The sequence below is a fragment of the Mustela nigripes genome, chromosome 7 (assembly GCF_022355385.1).
Source record: "Mustela nigripes isolate SB6536 chromosome 7, MUSNIG.SB6536, whole genome shotgun sequence".
In the NCBI taxonomy this organism is placed as follows: Eukaryota; Metazoa; Chordata; class Mammalia; order Carnivora; family Mustelidae; genus Mustela; species Mustela nigripes.
In genome coordinates this window covers 75,697,501-75,716,609 of record NC_081563.1, presented here as the reverse complement: position 1 = coordinate 75,716,609, position 19,109 = coordinate 75,697,501, and the positions used below count along the sequence as shown (strand labels likewise).

At 49.3% G+C, this 19,109-nt stretch overlaps 1 protein-coding gene across 2 annotated transcripts in view; it reads left to right on the top strand.

The window, feature by feature from the left end:
• The first annotated feature begins 4,187 nt into the window (after positions 1 to 4,187).
• The window catches only part of CNNM4 (cyclin and CBS domain divalent metal cation transport mediator 4), a 37,793-nt gene continuing 22,871 nt past the window's right edge, over positions 4,188 to 19,109 (top strand). For both annotated transcript variants that reach the window (XR_009405399.1, XM_059406183.1), the window contains exon 1: positions 4,188 to 5,589. Coding sequence is in view for 1 of the 2 variants with exons in the window: in XM_059406183.1 (XP_059262166.1) it covers positions 4,188 to 5,589 (1,402 nt within the window). In the remaining variant the exon portion in view is untranslated. The remainder of the gene's footprint in view (positions 5,590 to 19,109) is intronic.

Below are 19,109 nucleotides of genomic sequence, written 5' to 3'. Positions count from 1 at the left end.
TATCATGGTTACTGATCATGTTGATTGTGCTCTCACCATGGGCCAGGCATCATCTCATTTAGCATTCCAGAACGTCCCAGCATCCCACATCACAGGTCATACAGGCAATCCTTGGCCAAGCTGGCGCACAGGGAGCCTCCCTGGCTGTGCCGGAACCCCTGCAGTGGAGCATCCTGCCTCCTATGATCCTGTTCCAAAGGAGAACAATTTGTCCTCTGGCCATGGAGCCTTCCCAATTGATAGAGCCTATCCAGTTAATACAAATGCTTCCTCCCCTTTCCTACTCTGGCATTCCACTTCCTGTCACAGGCACATCCTTGGGTGGTCTTGGATCCCCTGATCTGATGACACTCTCTAAAGAAGTGTCTCCCCTGTCTCTTGTAGAAAATGACACCAGGTCTTCATGCCCCACCTGTTGGGGGTGACCTGGGTTGGATTTGAGCCAAGGTACCATCTCAGCTAATCCCATGCTTAAAAGTGCTGTCCCTCTGTGGAGGGATGATGGCCCCTCCTCTCCCAAGACAACATAATAGCACAGATATAACCTGCAAATGTTCAGTGTTACTGCAGTGTTACAGCTGGGGAATAGGCCACTGCATTGCTCCCAACCAGGCTCTTGAACCCCAGGACCTGGGCAGCCTCTGAAAGACTTGTGGAGCCATGGTGGCCACAGGCTCCGAGCTCCACGAAGAACAGAAGGACAACCTCTCCAGCAGCAGCTCCCCCTCTTGGACACCCAGAGATTGAAGAAGACTAAGAAAGCAGCCTGGGAGGATCACAGTCTGGGGACAGCGCTGGAAATCCCAGGTTACTAATTCAGGACTTCATGCACCATGGGAATCTCCGCATCACACCATGCCAGGTGCAAAAGAAGGGGCAACAGACTTTTAAGGCTGTCTCCCTGCACAGGACCCGAAAGGAGTGGGCTCAACCTTATGGGGTGTATAGGCTGCTCCCAGGAAGAAACTGTCAGGTCCCAAAGTCATAAAAGGAATGTTTTTAGCTTCTCAGGAGTCAGGTATCAGACGCCTCTGAGAATGACCTTCACCAAAGTCCTTCCTTGCAAATAGAGCCAACTCAGGTTAGTAAACAGCTTCCATCCAGAGGCAGAGAAACAGGTCTGACCCCCAAACGAGACAGACTTCTCATTTGCACATCACTTTCTACTGTTCTCATCACCTGTTTCAAGGAAGCCACACACTTGCTCAGGCTTCCTGGCTCTTCACACACATAGACCTCCATCTCCACGTTTGGAAAAGGGTTTTTCAACTCTGCAGATGAGGAAAGGTTAAATGCCCTCCTCAGGGATAAAAACCCAGCAGAGAAAGAACCTGAACACTAGTCTGGACCTCAAATAACTCCTCAGACATTCTCCAAGTTACAGTGCTTTTAACTTTGGTGGAAAGATTCTTGTCCCCTCTGCTGGATTAAAGGTTCTGGGTGGGCAATAAAGGATTGCATTTCTTTACTTCGTTCAGTCTGTTCTCCCTCTTTCTTTCTTCCCTTCTTTATTTCTTTTTTTTTTCTTTAATATTTTATTTATTTGACAGCGATCACAAGTAGGCAGAGAGGCAGGCGGAGAGAGAGGAGGAAGCAGTCTTCCTACTGAGCAGAGAGCCCGATGCGGGTCTCCATCCCAGGACCCTGGGATCATGACCTGAGTTGAAGGCAGAGGCTTTAACCCACTGAGCCACCCAGGTGCCCCTTTCTTTCTTTTTTTTTTTAAATAAGATTTTATTTATTTGACAGAGAGAGACAGCACAAGCAGAGGGGAGGAGCAGAGGGAGAGGGAAAAGCAGGTTCCCCCCTGAGCAGGGAGGCCAATGTGAGGCTGGACCCCAGGACCCTGGGATCATGACCTGAGCTGAATGCAGATGCTTAACCTACTGAGCCAGCCAGGCACTCCCCTTGAATCTGTTCTATTCCCCAAGTGTGGATGTGAATGCAATGGTGGGTGGGTGGAATTAAATGAACTTTAGCAGAGACTAATTCTTCCTACCAGACCCTCACCACCCCTCCCACTTTATCCAAGTATCTCAAAAGCTTCTTCCTCCCCTTTGTTGGTTTCTGTCACTGGACTCAGTCCATAGAGAGAGAGCTTCTGAGCACGGACAGTCTGAAAAGAGCAAAATAAGAATAGCCGATTGATCCATAATAGAACGGTAAAGTCTCTAAGTACCACGGGGGAGGGCATTAGTCTTAAAGCTAGCTGGGAAGAGATGACATGGGGTGGGGAGAAACCTCTCTGAGAGCTTGGAGGTGATGCAGGAGGCTGCTCCTGGTGGGGGATGGGAGGGAACAGCCAGTCAAAGGTTCTGCTTTCTACTTTTCTGTCAATTCTGTCTTAGCCAGTGCCCATCCTAAGGCTCCCATTCCTTACCAAACTGGCCTGCTAGATACTACTGTGGAAGAGGAAGTGAGGCACCTACCTGCAAGGGGTTGCTTCAGTCTGGCCTAGTAGGCAGAACCTCCCACCCCTGCAAACAGTGCTCAGCTAAACCAGGCCTTTCTACCTTTGCGTCTCCCCCAATGACACTGTACGAAATTGTTCCTCTCTGCTTAGGCTCTTTCTGGCTGTATTGATCGTTGCTTTTATTGGCAAACAACACACCATGATAAAAATAAAGCACAAGTGCTTGTGCAGGGAGAGTAAAATGGATTCTGTGTCTCCAGTGCTATCAGAAAACTTGCTCTGAGACCCAGTGGTCAACCAGGTACCTGATTCTCCCCTCAGGGCACCCCTGCAATTATTGTAAGGACGTTTGTCTTGTCTGTCTGTCTCCTTCCTCCTGACTGCGGCAAGGCAGCTGCGGTCTTCCCCACACCTCCTGAGTGCTTGGGGCTCAATTCATAGTTGCTAACTGACACCAACATGGGGGCCTTCCAGGAAGCAGTCATTTCAGGGCTAGGCCTGGTGCCACACCTCTCAGCTCATTTTCACAGGCATCTGCCCTGGCTGGCCAGTCACCACCACAATTTGGGGTTAAGGGTTTGGTCCGGTCGAGGAGCTAACAAACCAGCTACCTAGAACATTCAGGGTTGTCCTGTCCTGTTCAGTGCCTAGGCCACTTGTTCCCATAAGCTTGGAGAGGTGGAGCCTTTTTGATGCTCTTACCCCCTTCTTATAGACAGAAAATGGGGCCTGACACTTCCATGTGTCACTCCCAGTCACACATTTCTTTTCTTAAAATAGCAATGTGGAGGGACCCAATTTGTACCTAGGTTCAATTTCTTTATCTGTTATAGGGACAAATAACACTACCTCTTAGGGTTGTTCAAAGGATGCTTGCTGATGGTTTGTTTTCTGCTCTGGACTATAAAAAGGCGGCAGGGACTTTGGCTTATTCACTGCTATATCGTCAGAGCCTGGAACAAGTGTCTGCCCGGCACATAGTAGGTGCTCAATATTTGTTTCCTAAACAGAAATGACTTGAGAAGAGCCTAGGCCAGACCCTGGCGCTTCCCTCTGCGAGGACTTTCTATATCCTTAGTTCCCCAGATTCCTCCAGCCAGGCAGCCCGTGGCCAAGGGGGTCTGGGGGGTACCTACTTCTGGTCTTGGGACCTCAGATCAGCAAACTCCCAGGCCAGAAAAATCTCCACCGGACAGTCTGCAATGCCGGTGAACCTGAAGAAGGCCTCCGCCCTCAGGTTCCCCTTTTCTTTTTTGTATCAGGAAAAGCATGTCCTCCTCCCTCACCCCCAGGCACAACGCGGTTCTGCTTCCGAGGTGCCTACAGAGAAGGGCCACCCTGCCCCGAGCAGCAATCTTTTGGGGAAGGAGCCCGGCAGGACTGCAGCAGAGGAGCGGCAAGGCCGGGGAAGCAAGCCAGGCAGAGAAGAGTGGGCCGAACCGACGCCCAGCGGGCGGAAAGGCCGGCGGGAAAGGGCGTGCGAGGAGAAGGGCGGGGCGAACGTCCGCCCTCTCGGCTCCCCCGTTCGGGCGCCGCTCCACCTTAAGCTCGGGACCCCCTTAAGGGCGGGCACTGGAGGCGCGCGCCCGGGGGCGGGGTCTTCCATGCAAATGAGGGGCGTGGGTCGACGGGGCGGAGCGGGAGGGGCGCTGACCTGACGTCAGGCCGGCGGCCGGGGCAGTTGGCTCGGCGGCGGCGAGGCGGCAGGAGCGGCGGCGGGAGCCCGGCCGCGCGGCGGGGCGCGGGGGAGCGGCGGCGGCGGAGCCGGAGCAACATGGCGCCGGTGGGCGGGGGCGGGCGCCCCGGCGGCGGGCCGGCCCGAGGGCGCCTCCTCCTGGCCGCGCTGCTGCTGCTGGTGCTGATGTGGGCGCGGGGGGCCCGGGGCCAGGGCGACCCCCAGTGGGGCGCTATCCTGGGCATGAGACTGGCGAGCTGCAACAAATCGTGTGGGATGAACCCGGAGGGCATCATCTTCGTGTCCGAGGGCAGCACGGTGAACCTGAGGCTGTACGGCCAGAGGCTGGGCTCCCTCTCCAGCAACCTGATCTCCTTCACCGAGGTGGACAACCTCGAGGCGATCGAGAACTCCACCAACTGTCCCGAGCTCACCAAGGACCTGGTCGTTCAGCAGCTGGTCAACGTGAGCCGCGGGAACACGTCCGGGATGCTGGTGGTGCTCACTAAGTTTCTCCGGAGGAGCGAGAACATGAAGTTGTATGCATTGTGTACCCGGGCCGGGGTCAATGGGCCCTGGCAGAGGTGGACCGATAAGGATTCGCTGCTCTTCATGGTGGAGGAGGCTGGGAGGTTCCTACCCCTCTGGCTGCACATCCTCCTCATTACGGTGCTGCTGGTGCTGTCGGGCATGTTTTCTGGCCTCAACCTGGGGCTTATGGCCCTGGACCCCATGGAGCTGCGTATCGTGCAGAACTGTGGCACCGAGAAGGAGAGGCGCTATGCCCGCAAGATCGAGCCCATCCGGCGCAAGGGCAACTACTTACTCTGCTCTCTGCTTCTGGGAAACGTGCTGGTCAACACCTCCCTCACCATCCTTCTAGACAACCTCATTGGGTCTGGGCTCATGGCGGTGGCCTCCTCCACCATTGGCATTGTCATCTTTGGGGAGATCGTTCCTCAGGCCTTGTGCTCCCGCCATGGCCTGGCTGTGGGTGCCAACACTATCATCCTCACCAAATTCTTTATGCTACTCACCTTCCCCCTCAGTTTCCCCATCAGCAAGCTCCTGGATTTTGTTTTGGGCCAGGAGATTCGCACCGTTTACAACCGGGAGAAGCTGATGGAGATGTTGAAGGTAACGGAACCCTATAATGATCTGGTGAAAGAGGAGCTAAACATGATCCAGGGTGCCCTGGAGCTACGGACCAAAACCGTGGAGGATATCATGACCCAGCTCCAAGACTGCTTCATGATCCGCAGCGATGCCATCCTGGACTTCAATACCATGTCGGAGATCATGGAGAGCGGCTACACCCGCATCCCTGTGTTTGAAGACGAGCAATCCAATATTGTCGATATCCTCTATGTTAAAGACTTGGCCTTCGTGGACCCCGATGACTGCACCCCCCTCAAGACCATCACCCGCTTCTATAACCACCCAGTACATTTTGTCTTCCACGACACCAAGTTGGATGCCATGCTGGAGGAGTTCAAGAAGGGTAAGGCCGGATGGAGCTCTCCCCGTTAGCTGGCTTTGGGACGCCTGTCATTTACTTGCCTGTTTTGTGTCAGCTGGCCTTACGTTTTTGGTGTGACTGTCCCTTTGCCCATCACTTCCTGTGCCTCTGAGGTGGATGGTATTTGGGGCAGCGGGATCAGTTCGTAAGCATCTGCCGCCTTGCCAGGTACTGTGCTGTGTGCGCCAGGTGAATCAGAGCTGAGACAGGCTTGTGCACTTGGAGGGATAGAGCAAGGCCTCAGGGAACTACTGAAGCAGCATGGAGTAAGGCCAATGCCTTCAAAGAGGCCACAGAGATTAGAGTGTGGGACCGCACATCTGATTGGGGTACCGTGGGGAAGGGGCTGGGGCCCTGGGAAAACCGTCACAGGGGAGGGAGCATTGAAGGAGAGCCTGAAGATGTGGGGACACCTGGTACCCGAGGCAGGGGCATCCCCACAAGGAGCAAAGGATGTGCTTTGGGCCTAGCAGGTGGTCCTGTTGAGCTGGATTGGAGCTTGGTTGAGCTGCCCGGTGGTCAGTGGGGAGAGGCTGAGTCATCTGGGGCCTTGGGGAAGAGCCTGAAGTCAGGGCGGTGCATTTGCTTGGAGCTATTGGAAGTTTTGAGCAAGAGTGATGTTTCTGGATCTCCTAACCCACAGAAGCTGAGTTGAGAGGTCTCTGTTTGGCTCCCCACTCAGAACAGTGCCAAGTAATGCTTTCGACTATTCAGCAGAAGCAAGCAGATCAAGTTTTGGTTATTGCTCTGTCTTTTCCCAGGCGCCAAACATCAGCTTCCCTCCTGTGGTTGGCTGGAAATCCTCAGCTGGCCTTGCTGTGCCTTGTGTTTTTTTCTCACATGGGTTCTTGGCTAGTTCTCATGTAGTTAGAGAGGCACTCGGAGTTTTACTCATCAGCCCCAAAGCTCAGGGCACACACCCCTTTCCTTTACTTCCAGCAAAACTTTCCTCCCACCTTTGCTACTCAGAAGTTCTCAGTGGCAGTAAACAAGCCAATTATGGGGTAAAACCCTCCTAGGCCAAAAGGAGTGAGGAGGCAGAAAGGGAAGCTCTTTATAAAGGAATGGGGGTTGGGTGAAGGAAGCACATCTTAAATCCAGGCCTTTGCTTCCCTTCTTCATGGGGAGAGCTCCTGCTGGCTAAGGCAGCCTGCCAGCCCAGGGCTGGGAGCGACTTCTGCATTCCAGCAGGGAGCACGCTTCAGGTGCTTGTCAATCGATTATTTCACGACAGGAGGGGGGAGCCTGGAACTGGATGGGTCAGTGGTGATGGGTTGGGCTGGGATAGGTAGGAGCAGGCCTTGCCAGGTTTGCACTGAAAAGATGCTCAGGTCAGGGCTGGAGTGGGATACTTGCACCCTCCCTTTTTCAGAGTGACAGAGTGAATCTGAGCATCAGAACCAAGAAGGACTCGAGTAACAGAAGTCCAAGTGGGAGATAGCCTGGTAAGGTGGTCTCATTGCAGACAGACTGAAGGGCCATGGACATCTGGTGGTGATGGCACCATGCTGGTGGTAGCATTGCAGGTGCAGGCCCAGGAATGTGTTTCTCCCAGGTAGCAGTTGTTGGAGCAGAGCAGTGAGGATCTGTGCCCCATCCCCACCCTGCAGCCTCTTGGCCCTGAGGACTTCTCCCTTGTTGCTGGGTCAGGAACCTGGTTAGGACTCAACAGGGCAGCTTCCTGCTCACCACCTCTGTAGTCTTTGGGACTGTTGCTGGTGACACACCCAACAAGCACGTTTGCATCTTTCAGCTTGGATCTGGAGCCAACCAGTATGGATTAGCTCGGCTAGGCTTCCCAGCCCCTAATCAGGAGGGCTGAGCCCTTTTCAGGTGGGAGCTTCCTGGATCTTGGCAGGGCCATCTTTGGACTCATCTTGTAAAAAGAAGTACCACGTCAGGAAGCTGGGAAAACAGAGCTAGCATCTTTCAGGCCAGAGCTCTGATGAATGGAATTCTCCAGATGTAAATTTTAGTTCACTGGAGTCTCCTTAACAGAGGCTGGTGGTTTGAGCCTTAACCCTGGCCCTGGAGGGGTGCTGTTAATTCCATGGAAACGCAGTCATAGCCTACCCAGTGTAGCATGAAGCTGCTGAGATGTGAGTGATATGATGGTCACCCCTAATGGACACACCCTGGGGCATTATGGTTCCATCCTAACTCATTGCCACCCTGGGCTGCCCCCAGCATGGTTCTCTCAGATCTTTCCATCTGGCATTTACCATTTTAGTCTGAGGCCCTCTTGGAAGTGGCAGACACTTTATGTCTGCATCTTAAAAGATTCTCTTTACAGATCTGGTGTTTGGAAGGCTTTTTTCATAGCTAAGAAGAAGAAGTGAGTAAGGTTAACAGGGCTAGCATTGCCAGTAGCGTTGAAACAAGAGCTGGGGGCTTGCCAGGTGTCGCTGAGCATCTCCCTGAGGGTCCTTTCTATGCTTCAGTGGACTGTGCAAGTTGGGGAAGGTCCCTGACTTCTGCCAGTCTTTCAGCTCAGGGTGTAATCTTCTTTTAAGGTCATTTTATCTCCTTGCGCCTCCGCTTTGACGAGCCCCCCCCCCCCCCGCACTGCTCGCCCTGTTTGCGCCCCCCCCCCCCCCCCCTTTCCCCCCCCCCCCCCCCCCCCCCCCGCCCGCCGTGGGTAGGGATCATACCTATTAGTGTTTTCACCACTCAGGGCCTGGCAAAGAGGTGGATCTTTAGTGAGTGTTAAATGAATGAATGAATGAATGAAAGTTGAACAACTAATGAATGCCTGGTGAGCTCTGCTGGCCTTCTTGCTGTTTCTTGAACACAACTGGGACGCTCCCACCTGAGGGCCTTTGCCCTGGCTGTTCCTTAAGGCTGGAATGTTTTTCCCCAGATGTTGTCAGCCTCACCCTCTCCCCGCCCTTGTGCCTGCTTCAGCCTCACCTTCTCAGTGCCCTATTTAAAACTATAACCTCCCATCCTCACCGACCTTCCTCGTCTCCTCTACCCTGTGCTAATTTTTCTTTTTCTCATAGCACAGATCACTTTCTTTCTTTCTTTCTTTCTTTTTTAAAGATCTTATTTATTTATTTGACAGAGATCACAAGTAGGCAGAGATGCAGGCGGGGGTGGGGCAGGAAGCATGCTCCCTGCTAAGCAGAGAGCCTGATGATGTGGGGCTAAATCCTAGAACCCCAGGATCATTACCCGAGTAGAAGGCAGAGGCCTAACCACCAAGCTATCCAGGCGCCCCACAATTCACTTTCTGACAACTCCATAATTTACAGATTTGCTGTGCTGTTTATTGTCTGTCTCCGCCTGTTGGAATATTAAGTTCCAAAGAGCAGAGCTCCTTGTATTGTTCACTGGTGTATCCCTGGCCCCTAGAATGGTTCTTGGCCCATAGGAAGATGAAATCTCAAATAAAAGGTCACTGAATGAACATGGGATCTGTTAGGTTTGGGACAGAATTATCCCCATTCCATAGTGTTAGAATTTTGAGGAGCTGATACTCAGGGGACTTGCTCTTTCCAGTTGCACCCAGGAAGACAGGAGGGGCTCCTACAGCGACATGTGTATTAATGGCTCCTGAGAAGCCGAGTCTAGAGTCTTGAGTGTGATGCATGGTTCCCCTTTCTTGTGCCTCATTTTCTGTGAATAAGTGGTTTTTAACCATCAGGCGTATACAGAGCTTCCCTCCTGAGTGAGTCATGAAGCTGCTACTGCATACACAGTTAGAGACAGGCTCTGGGAGTCCATGCCCGCATGGGCCTGAGCCGTTCCTGGGAGACAAAGGCAGGGTTACAGCTTCCCAGCTGCTTTGCCTCCCAGCTCAAGGCATTTATCATGAATTTATGGATACATACTCTCTGTGCAAGACACGGAGCTAGGCCCCACAGGACCTAGGAGTTAGACCATCTGGTTGGCTGGAGCTGTAAAGCCACTCACTGAGAGGCTCATACCATTTGACCTTGGTCCTTGACTTAACACTTCTAGAATTGTTTGCAGCACTGGGTGTTTGTAGTTGGCTTGTCTACAGCTTGAAATTTTAGAACAGAGGCTCCCTGGGCTACTCTGGGCCCAATTGCATTTTTCCTTTACCAAAGATGCCCTCCCAGACCCTGGAGGCAGAGTAAAGAATAAACTCAACCAAGTAGAAGTCAGAAGCTCCAGCCCCACAATGAAGCCCACCTTCCAGATTTCTGCTGTACCTCCCTCCATGACATTCCTGCCCCTCTCAGGCCCTCAGCTCATCTGTAGTCATCTTATCTTTCCCCACCTACTTTATAACCATCTAGCCCCCTGTGAAGACTTGGGTTCAAACTCCACCCAGCTTGGTCTCCGATCCATGAGGTGACTGGACCTATTACTGGCCTCGTAGAAAGTTAGTGTGTTTATGTATCTAAGAGGAAAAAGCTAGAAATATTTTCGTTGAAAACTCCTCCCTTATTTCCATCTGTGCCACATCACACTTCTCCCACGTTCTTCTTTCTTCCTGAAACAACTTTATCAAGTCAAGAAAAAATAGTGCATAATTTTTGCATTCACTTTTGGTTCCTACTGTCTGACACACTTAAAGTATCTTATTTTTCTCTGTTTACTTATTCATTCATTTGTTGCAACAGACATCTAATTTTTTGAGGCCTGTGTGTCAGACACCGTGCTCACTGTTGGGAGTCAGAGAGGACTAGAACAGCCCTGTTGACGGAACTGGCAGTCTAGCAGAGAGACAGACCTTGTAAACAAAGCTTATTGTTCCTGATTCAGGTAGGTGCAGTGGGGCCAAGGAAGGCCTAGACCCATGAGATGCTTCTGAAGTCAGGACTCGGTGTTCATTTTGGAGATGCTAGAGTTGGGGCCAGGAAGCAGTTGTGAACATCTGAGCTTTCTAGCTAGGGATTCAGGTTGATGATGTCATTTAACAGAAGCAGGGAGAGGAGGAAGCAGAGACAGTTTGGAGGGTTGGGGCGTGGATCCTGGTGGTATATTATAGCGATGTGACCCTTGATTGGACTCCTCTGTGCTCATCAGAGTGTTTCCCATTTAAACGTACAACCGAATTGCCTAGATGTTTTCTTAAAACGCAGAGGTGAACTCAGTGGGTCTAGGGTGTCGCCTTCTGGACCACACAGAGCAGCACCAGGGTGTGGTCCATCCAGGCAGCCGTGCAGGCGAAAGCCCCATGAGGGGCTTGGGAGTAAGTCCAGGAGCAGGGTTAAAGGTTTGAAAGCTGGCAGCACCAGCAAAGAGTTGTAGAAGCCCCGTTAAAGGGGCTCCTCGGAGAGGTGAAAAAGACCCAAGCAGGCGTGGTTTGGGGAGCCTCCTGGGGAAGCCAGATAGGATGAGGGCCAAGCACAGACTGTGGGGATGGGACAGTTAAGTCCCAAGGTGCTGGGAGAGCACAGCAGCCTTGAGTGGAGAGTGAAGGCATCCTCACACCTGACCTCCCACAGCTCCACCTGGAAACAGGCTCCAGCTGAGCTGGTGATCTGAGCTGGAGAAGCTGGCCCTGGGGCAAGTGTATCTGAGTGAGTGACAGGAGCTGCCTGCTCAGGCAGGGGTGCCAGCCGGGCAGCTGACGGAAGGCTGGACAGGCTCCTCGGAACTTTCTCTTTGTGAGAGGCTCATGGCCGTGGAGCATGGCCACCGTGGATAGGATGATGCACCTCTTCCCCCCCTCGCTCAGCCAGTGGTGGACCAGCTTCCATAGAGGAGCTAGGACCGAGAGCAGTTTCCTCAGCCTTCTATTGACAGAGCTCGTCCAAAAACTCTTCCTTGTGACCCCGGAAGTTGCTGCCGTGTGTCTAAGGCCATAGAAGACCTTAGATCATACCGAGATCACACTAGTGTCTAGTTTTCAAAAGTCTTGTATTTTAGAAATTAGAAAGCCCAGCTCCAGAGTTTTCCCAAACACCTCCGGTCAGGATAGGAGGTACTGAACAGATGGTTAACCTTGAAAATACTTGAGTGCACAGAAACACAAAAACACAGGATTGTTTCCCACAGGAAAAGTGGGTAAGGGGCAGGGCCTTCCAGGAAAGCAGACACCTTTCTGGTCAGTAGAAGTCAGGGAAGACACTCCAAAGGAGGTGGCATTCCAGCTGGATCTTCAAGGGCGAGTAGACATGAAGTTTTTCCACTTCTGTGTCTCTTTTTATGGGAGAACTTGGACAAGACCACAGGATAAGAAATGAGCTTCATGGTTGTTGGTACCAGCTTTGGGTAAAATTGCTTCCTCATGTGTGACTGCTTCTGTGGGTGTGAGAGTCACGGAATTCGCCAGGGGTGCCTGAGATGGCCCTGGGCTAAGTAGATGGGGGCACAGCTAGTTGGCATTTGATCCAGCCCTGTCCTCTCCTCCTCTGAGCCCCTCTGTCTGCTGTCAGGCACAGCCCTGCAACAAGGTGCTGGCCCGTCCTGTCCCTCAGGTTACCCCTTTGTCACGCTTGTGTGTCTCAAGACATCCTGTCATAAAAGGCTTTGTGGCTGCATAAAGGACTCCTGGTTCATTCCATAGACTGGAGTTTGGACTCCTGAGTCAATTCTTTTTCCATTTGTTACATGATTTTGTTTTTACTAGTGGTTATTTTGAAAGAGATATATCTCGTCGTCAGGCCTTTAAGAAAACACACAAATCTAAACAAAACAACCCATGAGGGGCGCCTGGGTGGCTCAGGGGTTAAAGCCTCTGCTTTCGGCTCAGGTCATGATCTCAGGGTCATGGGATCGAGCCCCGCATCGGGCTCTCTGTTCTGAAGGGAGCCTGCTTCCTCCTCTCTCTCTGCCTGCCTCTCTGCCTACTTGTGATCTCTCTCTCTGTCAAATAAATAAATAAAATCTTTAAAAAAACAACAACAACAAAAACAACCCATGAATCTGTCACCTGGAGAGAACTATTTTTAATGTTTTGATTTATTACAGTAACTTTTTTAGAAATTGATTCTTTTTTTTTTTTTTTTTGTTTAAAGATTTTATTTATTTATTTGACAGAGAGAAATCACAAGTAGATGGAGAGGCAGGCAGAGAGAGAGAGAGAGGGAAGCAGGCTCCCTGCTGAGCAGAGAGCCCGACGCGGGACTCGATCCCAGGACCCTAAGATCATGACCTGAGCCGAAGGCAGCGGCTCAACCCACTGAGCCACCCAGGCGCCCCTAGAAATTGATTCTTAAAGTTGTGTCACAAATAGCAGGATCAAAACCATTTTCTTTCTTTTTTTTTTTTTTTTTAAAGATTTTATTTATTTATTTGACAGACAGAGATCACAGGTAGGCAGAGAGGCAGTCAGAGAGAGAGGGGGAAGCAGGCTCCCCCATGAGCAGAGAGCCCGATGCGGGGCTCGATCCCAGAACCCTGAGACCATGACCTGAGCCGAAGGCAGAGGCTTTAACCCACTAAGCCACCCAGGCGCCCCTCAAAACCATTTTCATTTCACAGCTGTGTAGTTTCCAAGTAGCCGTTCATATGTATTTTCACATTGAAACCATTGTCTTCACTGCCCTGCTTTTTGGAACCCAGTTTAGATTGGTTCTTTCAGAATAAGATGAGAATCCCTTTCTATCCCTGGGCTTCTGGGGTGTCCCCAGGAGGAGGGCTGGGTAGCACTGTGTGGCTGATAAAAAGGCGAGCCCAGAGGGTTGGGGTGTGCTGCCGCCAGCCTGGTTTTTTTGTTGTTGGGTGTTTTTTGTTTGTTTGTTTCATTTTGTTTTGTTTCGTTTTTAGCCGCTGGCCTGTTTTGCTGGGGGTTAAACTTGGTGTTGCTAGAGCATTCCCCAGAGGTTACAGTCTGAGTCGCTTCCATGCTGCAGGGCTGATTTACTGTGACCTGGGCAGGGTTCTTGAAAGACTGGTTTCCCTGGGTTCCCTGGAACGCCTGGTCTCTGGCCAGCAGGCAGCCAGGAGCTTTGGTTGGAAGGAGGCTCCCCCCAGCTCAGGCAGGCTTACTCCCACACACACTCATGCCTTCCCCCACCAAATACACACAAGGACAGGCTCACACATACACGCATACACACCCGCCCCCACACAGGCATGCTTAAACACACACTTCACCCCCACACACAGGTGGGCAGATTCACACACACTACCCCTGCAAGCAGGCCCTCGCATACATACCCATATACACGTACGCACACCCACACAGTCCCCTGGACTCCTGCTTTAAAATGAGTCTGGGGTTGCTTGGGTGGTGCCTTTGGCTTAGGGTCGGACTCTTGGTTTTGGCTCCGGTCATGATCTCAGGGTCCGTGGGATTGAGCCCCAGGTTGGGGTCTGCTTAGCGGGGAGTCAGCTTGGGATTCTCTCTCTCACTCTCTCCCCCTATCCGTCCTGCTTGTGTTCTTTCTCTCTAAAACAGATACATAAAATCTTAAAAATTAGTCCAGCTCTCTTCATGCTTCCCTAAGAGTAAGTTTAAAAACTGGACTAATGCTTATGCAAGTGGGTTTATTTCACGAAAGGCTCAAAATAGTTGCTGACTCGAAGTCTCTGAAAAATTTCTCTTTGGTTGGTGATTTGGCTAGTCACATTAATGACACTGTCCAGCTCAGGGGGCTGTGGTGAGGACTACATGAGGTAAGCCAATGTAGAGTGCTTAGCTCAGTGCCTGGCACCATTGTCCTCATACAATAAATGTTAGCCATTTTTTTTTAATTAAATTAAAATTTTTTTTAAATTTTAAATTTTTTATTTTTAATGTTAGCCTTTTAAAAAATTATTGTTATTAGTATCCAAACGTGCCCCAGTTGGCGCTGATACCACTGTGGCCTGCAGTGGTTCTCATGTACCAGCTCCGGGAGCAGGCTGCCCCGCTGTCCAGGTGTGGTTCCTTTCTGGGAATTATGAAGACATTGAGGTCAAAAGAGCCCACTAGATAATTACCTGTCAATTCAGATACCATCTTATCTGGGTCCCAGTGTGTATGTTAAGGGTAACAGAAGCCAGAGCTGAAGCAAAAAAATGTATGGCAGAGAAACTTAAAACTGAGGAGATTCCCCTCATTTCCTGAATTGTTTGTTTCCTGCAAATCCGAGAAACAAGCCTGCCATCCTGATTGGCCACACATCTGCATTCTCACAGTGGGGAGCAGAATCAGAGGGTCAGGGAAGGCAGGGCAAGGGGTAGAGCCACATTTGCACTTCTCCTTGGGTGGTTTCATATCAGGACTCCCTCTTTGTCTGCTCCCGCCCAGTGTCCCTGTTAGGGAGAGAAGAGGTTAAGATGGAAGAGCAGCAGAGGGTAGAGGGGGAATCCAAGGGAGCAGAAATTCCCCAGGAGACCCAGTGTCCCGAGAAATGCCCCAGACCCAGAGCTCTGGAAAAGGCTGAGTAAGAGCAGAGAGCAGATGAAGGAAGAAGTGCCTTCATTAATGGTTAACCTTTATTGAATACTTAATTAATCCGCCAAATGCTATAGATAGGAACCGATGCTCAAGAGGCTAAGAATCTTTTCTAGAGGTGTGATGACTTAAGTGGCCGCCACAGCTGTTCTCCTCCAGAGGCCAAGCTCTTAACCCTGCTCTGTGTCGCTTTTCAGTAAGAACGTGGATATTAAGAAATGAGATGAGAAGATTGGGAAATTCCAGTAATTCCAGGCTGGAAGATTTATTGTCAGTTCTAGATATATTTTTTTTTAAGTTGAGGTATAGTTGACATAGAACATGAAACTTGTTTAAGGTGTACAGCTTAATGATTCTGTATTTTCATAGATGTTTGCCACAGTAAGTCTAGTTAACTATATCCGTCACTCACGACACAGAGATACAAGGTTTCTTTTTCCTGTGATGAGAAGGAAGTTATTAATTAATTAATTAATTAATTAATTAATTAATTTGACAGAGAGGGGAAAAACCAAGCAGGGGGCGCAGCAGGGGGAGGGAGAGAAGCAGACTCCCTGTTGAGCAAGGAGCCTAGGTAGATCCCAGGACTCTGGGATCATGACCTGAGCTGAAGGCTGCTGCTTTAACCAACTGAGCCCCAGCCAGGCGCTCCTAAGATCTATTTTTCTTCCCCCGCAGTTTTCATATATAGGACATAATATTATTAACTGTAGTCACCATGTTGGGCATTACATATCCAGAACTACTTGATCTTATTATAACTGGAAATTTGTACCTTCTGACCACCTTCCCCCGTTTTACCTCCTGCCTCTGGCAACCACCTGGATTTGTTTTAGAGGTAACTTTCTTTTGAAGCAAGTAGGTAAATCATAAGTGTACGATTTGATAGTTTTTCACAGAGGAACACCCCTGTGTAACTGTCACTGAGCTCAGGAAATAGAACATTACCAACACTGTAGAAGGGTGTGTACTGTTTAGGGAACCCTCCCAGTCACTAACCCTGTACCCCCAATCATCAAGGGTCAATTTTTTCCGTTTCTGAACTTTTACAAGTGAATCATCAGTATGTGTCTTTTGTGTCTGATGCCTTCTGCTTGACACAAAGGTTATGTGTTTCATCCATTGTTGTATGTAGCTGGAGTTCATTCCTTTTTGTTGCTAGATTTTATTCATGGTAGGAATAAACTGGGAAGTTGATGACATTTCAGTTGTTTCCAATTTGTAGTTGTTTAAATAAGGCCACTGCAAGTGCTCTCCTGCATGACTTTTGGTGATGTTATGTAGGCTTTTCCTTTGGGAATATCCTATAGTATAGACACAGATGAGGCAGTTTTCCAGAATGCTCTTTGCTCTTACCTGGTTATACTCCTGTCTTTACAACTCTGGTATTGTCAACTCTTTGTTTGTTTCATTTTAGCCAGTCATTTGATTATACATTTCCCTAATGACTAATTTTTTTTTCCTAATGACTTTTTTTTTTTTTTTGAAAGATTTTATTTATTTGAGGGAGAGAATGAGAGTGAGCCTGAAAGGGGGAATGTCAGAGGTAGCAGCAGACCCCCTGCTGAGCAGGAAGCTCGCTGAGGGACTCCATCCTGGGACTCCAGGATCATGACCTGAGCTCAAGGCAGTCACTCAACCAACTGAGCCACCCAGGCGCCCTCCCTAGTGACTAATGCTTAGTGTCCATTATGGGTTAGTGCTTTTTAGATCCTGTTTAAGATTCTTGGCCTATACACAAGTTAGGAAGCTGTTATCCTGTGTTATTTTCTAGAAGCTATATTGTTTGCCTTTCACATTTAGATCTGTAATCCTTCTGGAATTTATCTTTGTTTCTGAGGTGTTACAGTCTGATTCTTCTTTTAAATACATACACGTTATCTGTCTGGTCCAGTGCTGCTTATTGCAGACTGTCTTTCTGGGTTGAGCTGTGTATGTGTGGGTCCCTCTGGACTCTCATATTCCATTGGTCTGTTTGTCTGTCCTTGTGCCAGTACTACATTGACATACTTGCTGTAGTTTTCTAGTAGGTTTTGTTCTTTGGTAATAATGATTCTGTTCTTTGTTCTTCAAGATTATCTTGACTATCCTTTATCTTTTTTCCTGAAAATTTAATGGGATTGCATTGAACCTAGAGATCCATTTGAAGACCTTTCTTTTTTTTAAGATTTTACTTATTTATTTGACAGACAGAGATCACAAGTAGGCAGAGAGGAGGAAGCAGGCTCCCCGCTGAGCAGAGAGCCTGATGCAGGGCTCTGGGATCATGGCCTGAGTGGAAGACAAAGGCTTTAAACACTGAGCCACCCAGGTGCCTCAAGATCTGACATTTTTATAGTGATGAGTCTTCCCTTCCGTAGACATGGTTACCCCTCATTTGTTGATATCCTCTTAATTTCTTTCAACAATGTTTTGTCAGTTTCTGTACAGAAGTCTTACACATCTTTTCTTGCATGTATTCAAGGTATTTGATGATTTTTGAGAGGTGTCTTTAAAATTTCGTTTTCGAGAATGTGGGTTGCACATTGTTCTGATCCAGGTGTACTGCAGTGCTGTTCTGATGCTCACCACCCGGAGTTAGCGAGGGGAGCATGGAGTCCTTCCACATGCTCCCCTCACTTCACATACCAGTCACAAGTCCCCCCCCCAACAGCTGGCTGTAGATTTAGTGTTCCCACGACACCTCTCAGGTTTAATGATTCACTAGAATGACCCCTAGAATTCAGAGAAGTGCTGCTACACGGAGGGCTCCAGTTTTATCTTAAAGGATACACATGGGATGAGGTCTGGAACAGTCAGCAATGCCCTCTATCCCTGGGGTTGGGGTGTGTCTGTCTCTGGGCAAGTCAGTGTGTTTACAGTGAGAAGTTCCGCTGAGCTCTGGAGGTGCAGAGGGTCATTTTTTTTTTCTTCCCCAACCTCCTCAGGTGCAGTCCAGAGCTTTTATCAGAATTTCAGTGTCTGGGCACAAATGATTAAGTTATTGGCTATGTGATTGGACTCCGGGCCTGGCTTGCTGCCTTCCCTGGATGTAGGACACCTGAAAGGTCTGACCCTCTAATGCTTGGCTTTGCTGGTGACCAACCCTGCCCTGAAGCTCTCTAGGGGCCCACCTGGAGTTGTTCATTAGGATAACAAAAGCTGCTTCTGTTTACTCAGGAAATTCCAAGGGATTTGGGGAGCCAGGGTCCAGGACCCAAATTTTTTTTTTTAAGATTTTATTTATTTATTTGAGAGAGTGAGAGAGAAAGAGAGAGCACACACTAGCAAGGGGTGTAGCAAAGAGAGAGGGAGAAGCAGGCTCCCCAGTGAACAGGGAGCCCAATAAGGGACTCCACCCCAGGACCCTAGGTTTATGGCTTGAGCCAAAGGCAGACGCTTAACCAACTCAGCCACCCAGGTGCCCCAGATGTATTCTTTATAATACAGCACAAGTATGGATAATTTTTGTATAGTGAGCTTTAATCCATTGTTAAATTTACTCATTTAATCCTTGTTAAATTTACTCATTAATTCTAATAGTTTATTTTAGATTCTTTTGGATTGTTTACACACGTAATTATGTTGCCTGTGAACAATGGCAGTTTTATTTACTTATTGCTACACCTTACACATTTTATGTCTTGTTCTTGCTTAATTTCATTGGCTAGGTGGTGCCTCAGTCTAGGTTTCAGGGTAGGCTTTCCAAATTTGTCAGTAGGTATGATTTTGAATTTTACCAAATGCTTTTTTTTTTTTTTTTTTTTTTTTTAATTTTTTTTTTTTTTTTTTGACAGAGAGATTACAAGTAGGCAGAGAGGCAGGCAGAGAGAGAGAGGAGGAAGCAGGCTCCCTGCTGAGCAGAGAGCCCGATGCGGGACTCGATCCCAGGACCCTGAGATCATGACCCGAGCCGAAGGCAGCGGCTTAACCCACTGAGCCACCCAGGCATCCCAACCAAATGCTTTTTAAGTAACTGTTAATGTTGAGATGTTTGAATGATTTACCTCCTTTATTTTGAATTATACCGATTGATTTTTAAATGTTCACCCGTAAACATTTATTGCATAACTGGAATAAACCTGACTTAGTCATCAGGTATGATTCTTGCCATGCATCATTGGATTTGATTTACCAATTTCTTTATTTAGAATTTTGGCATCTGTGTTCATGAGAGAGAGGTCTACAACTGTTTTTTCCAGCCATTAACCAACCAACCACG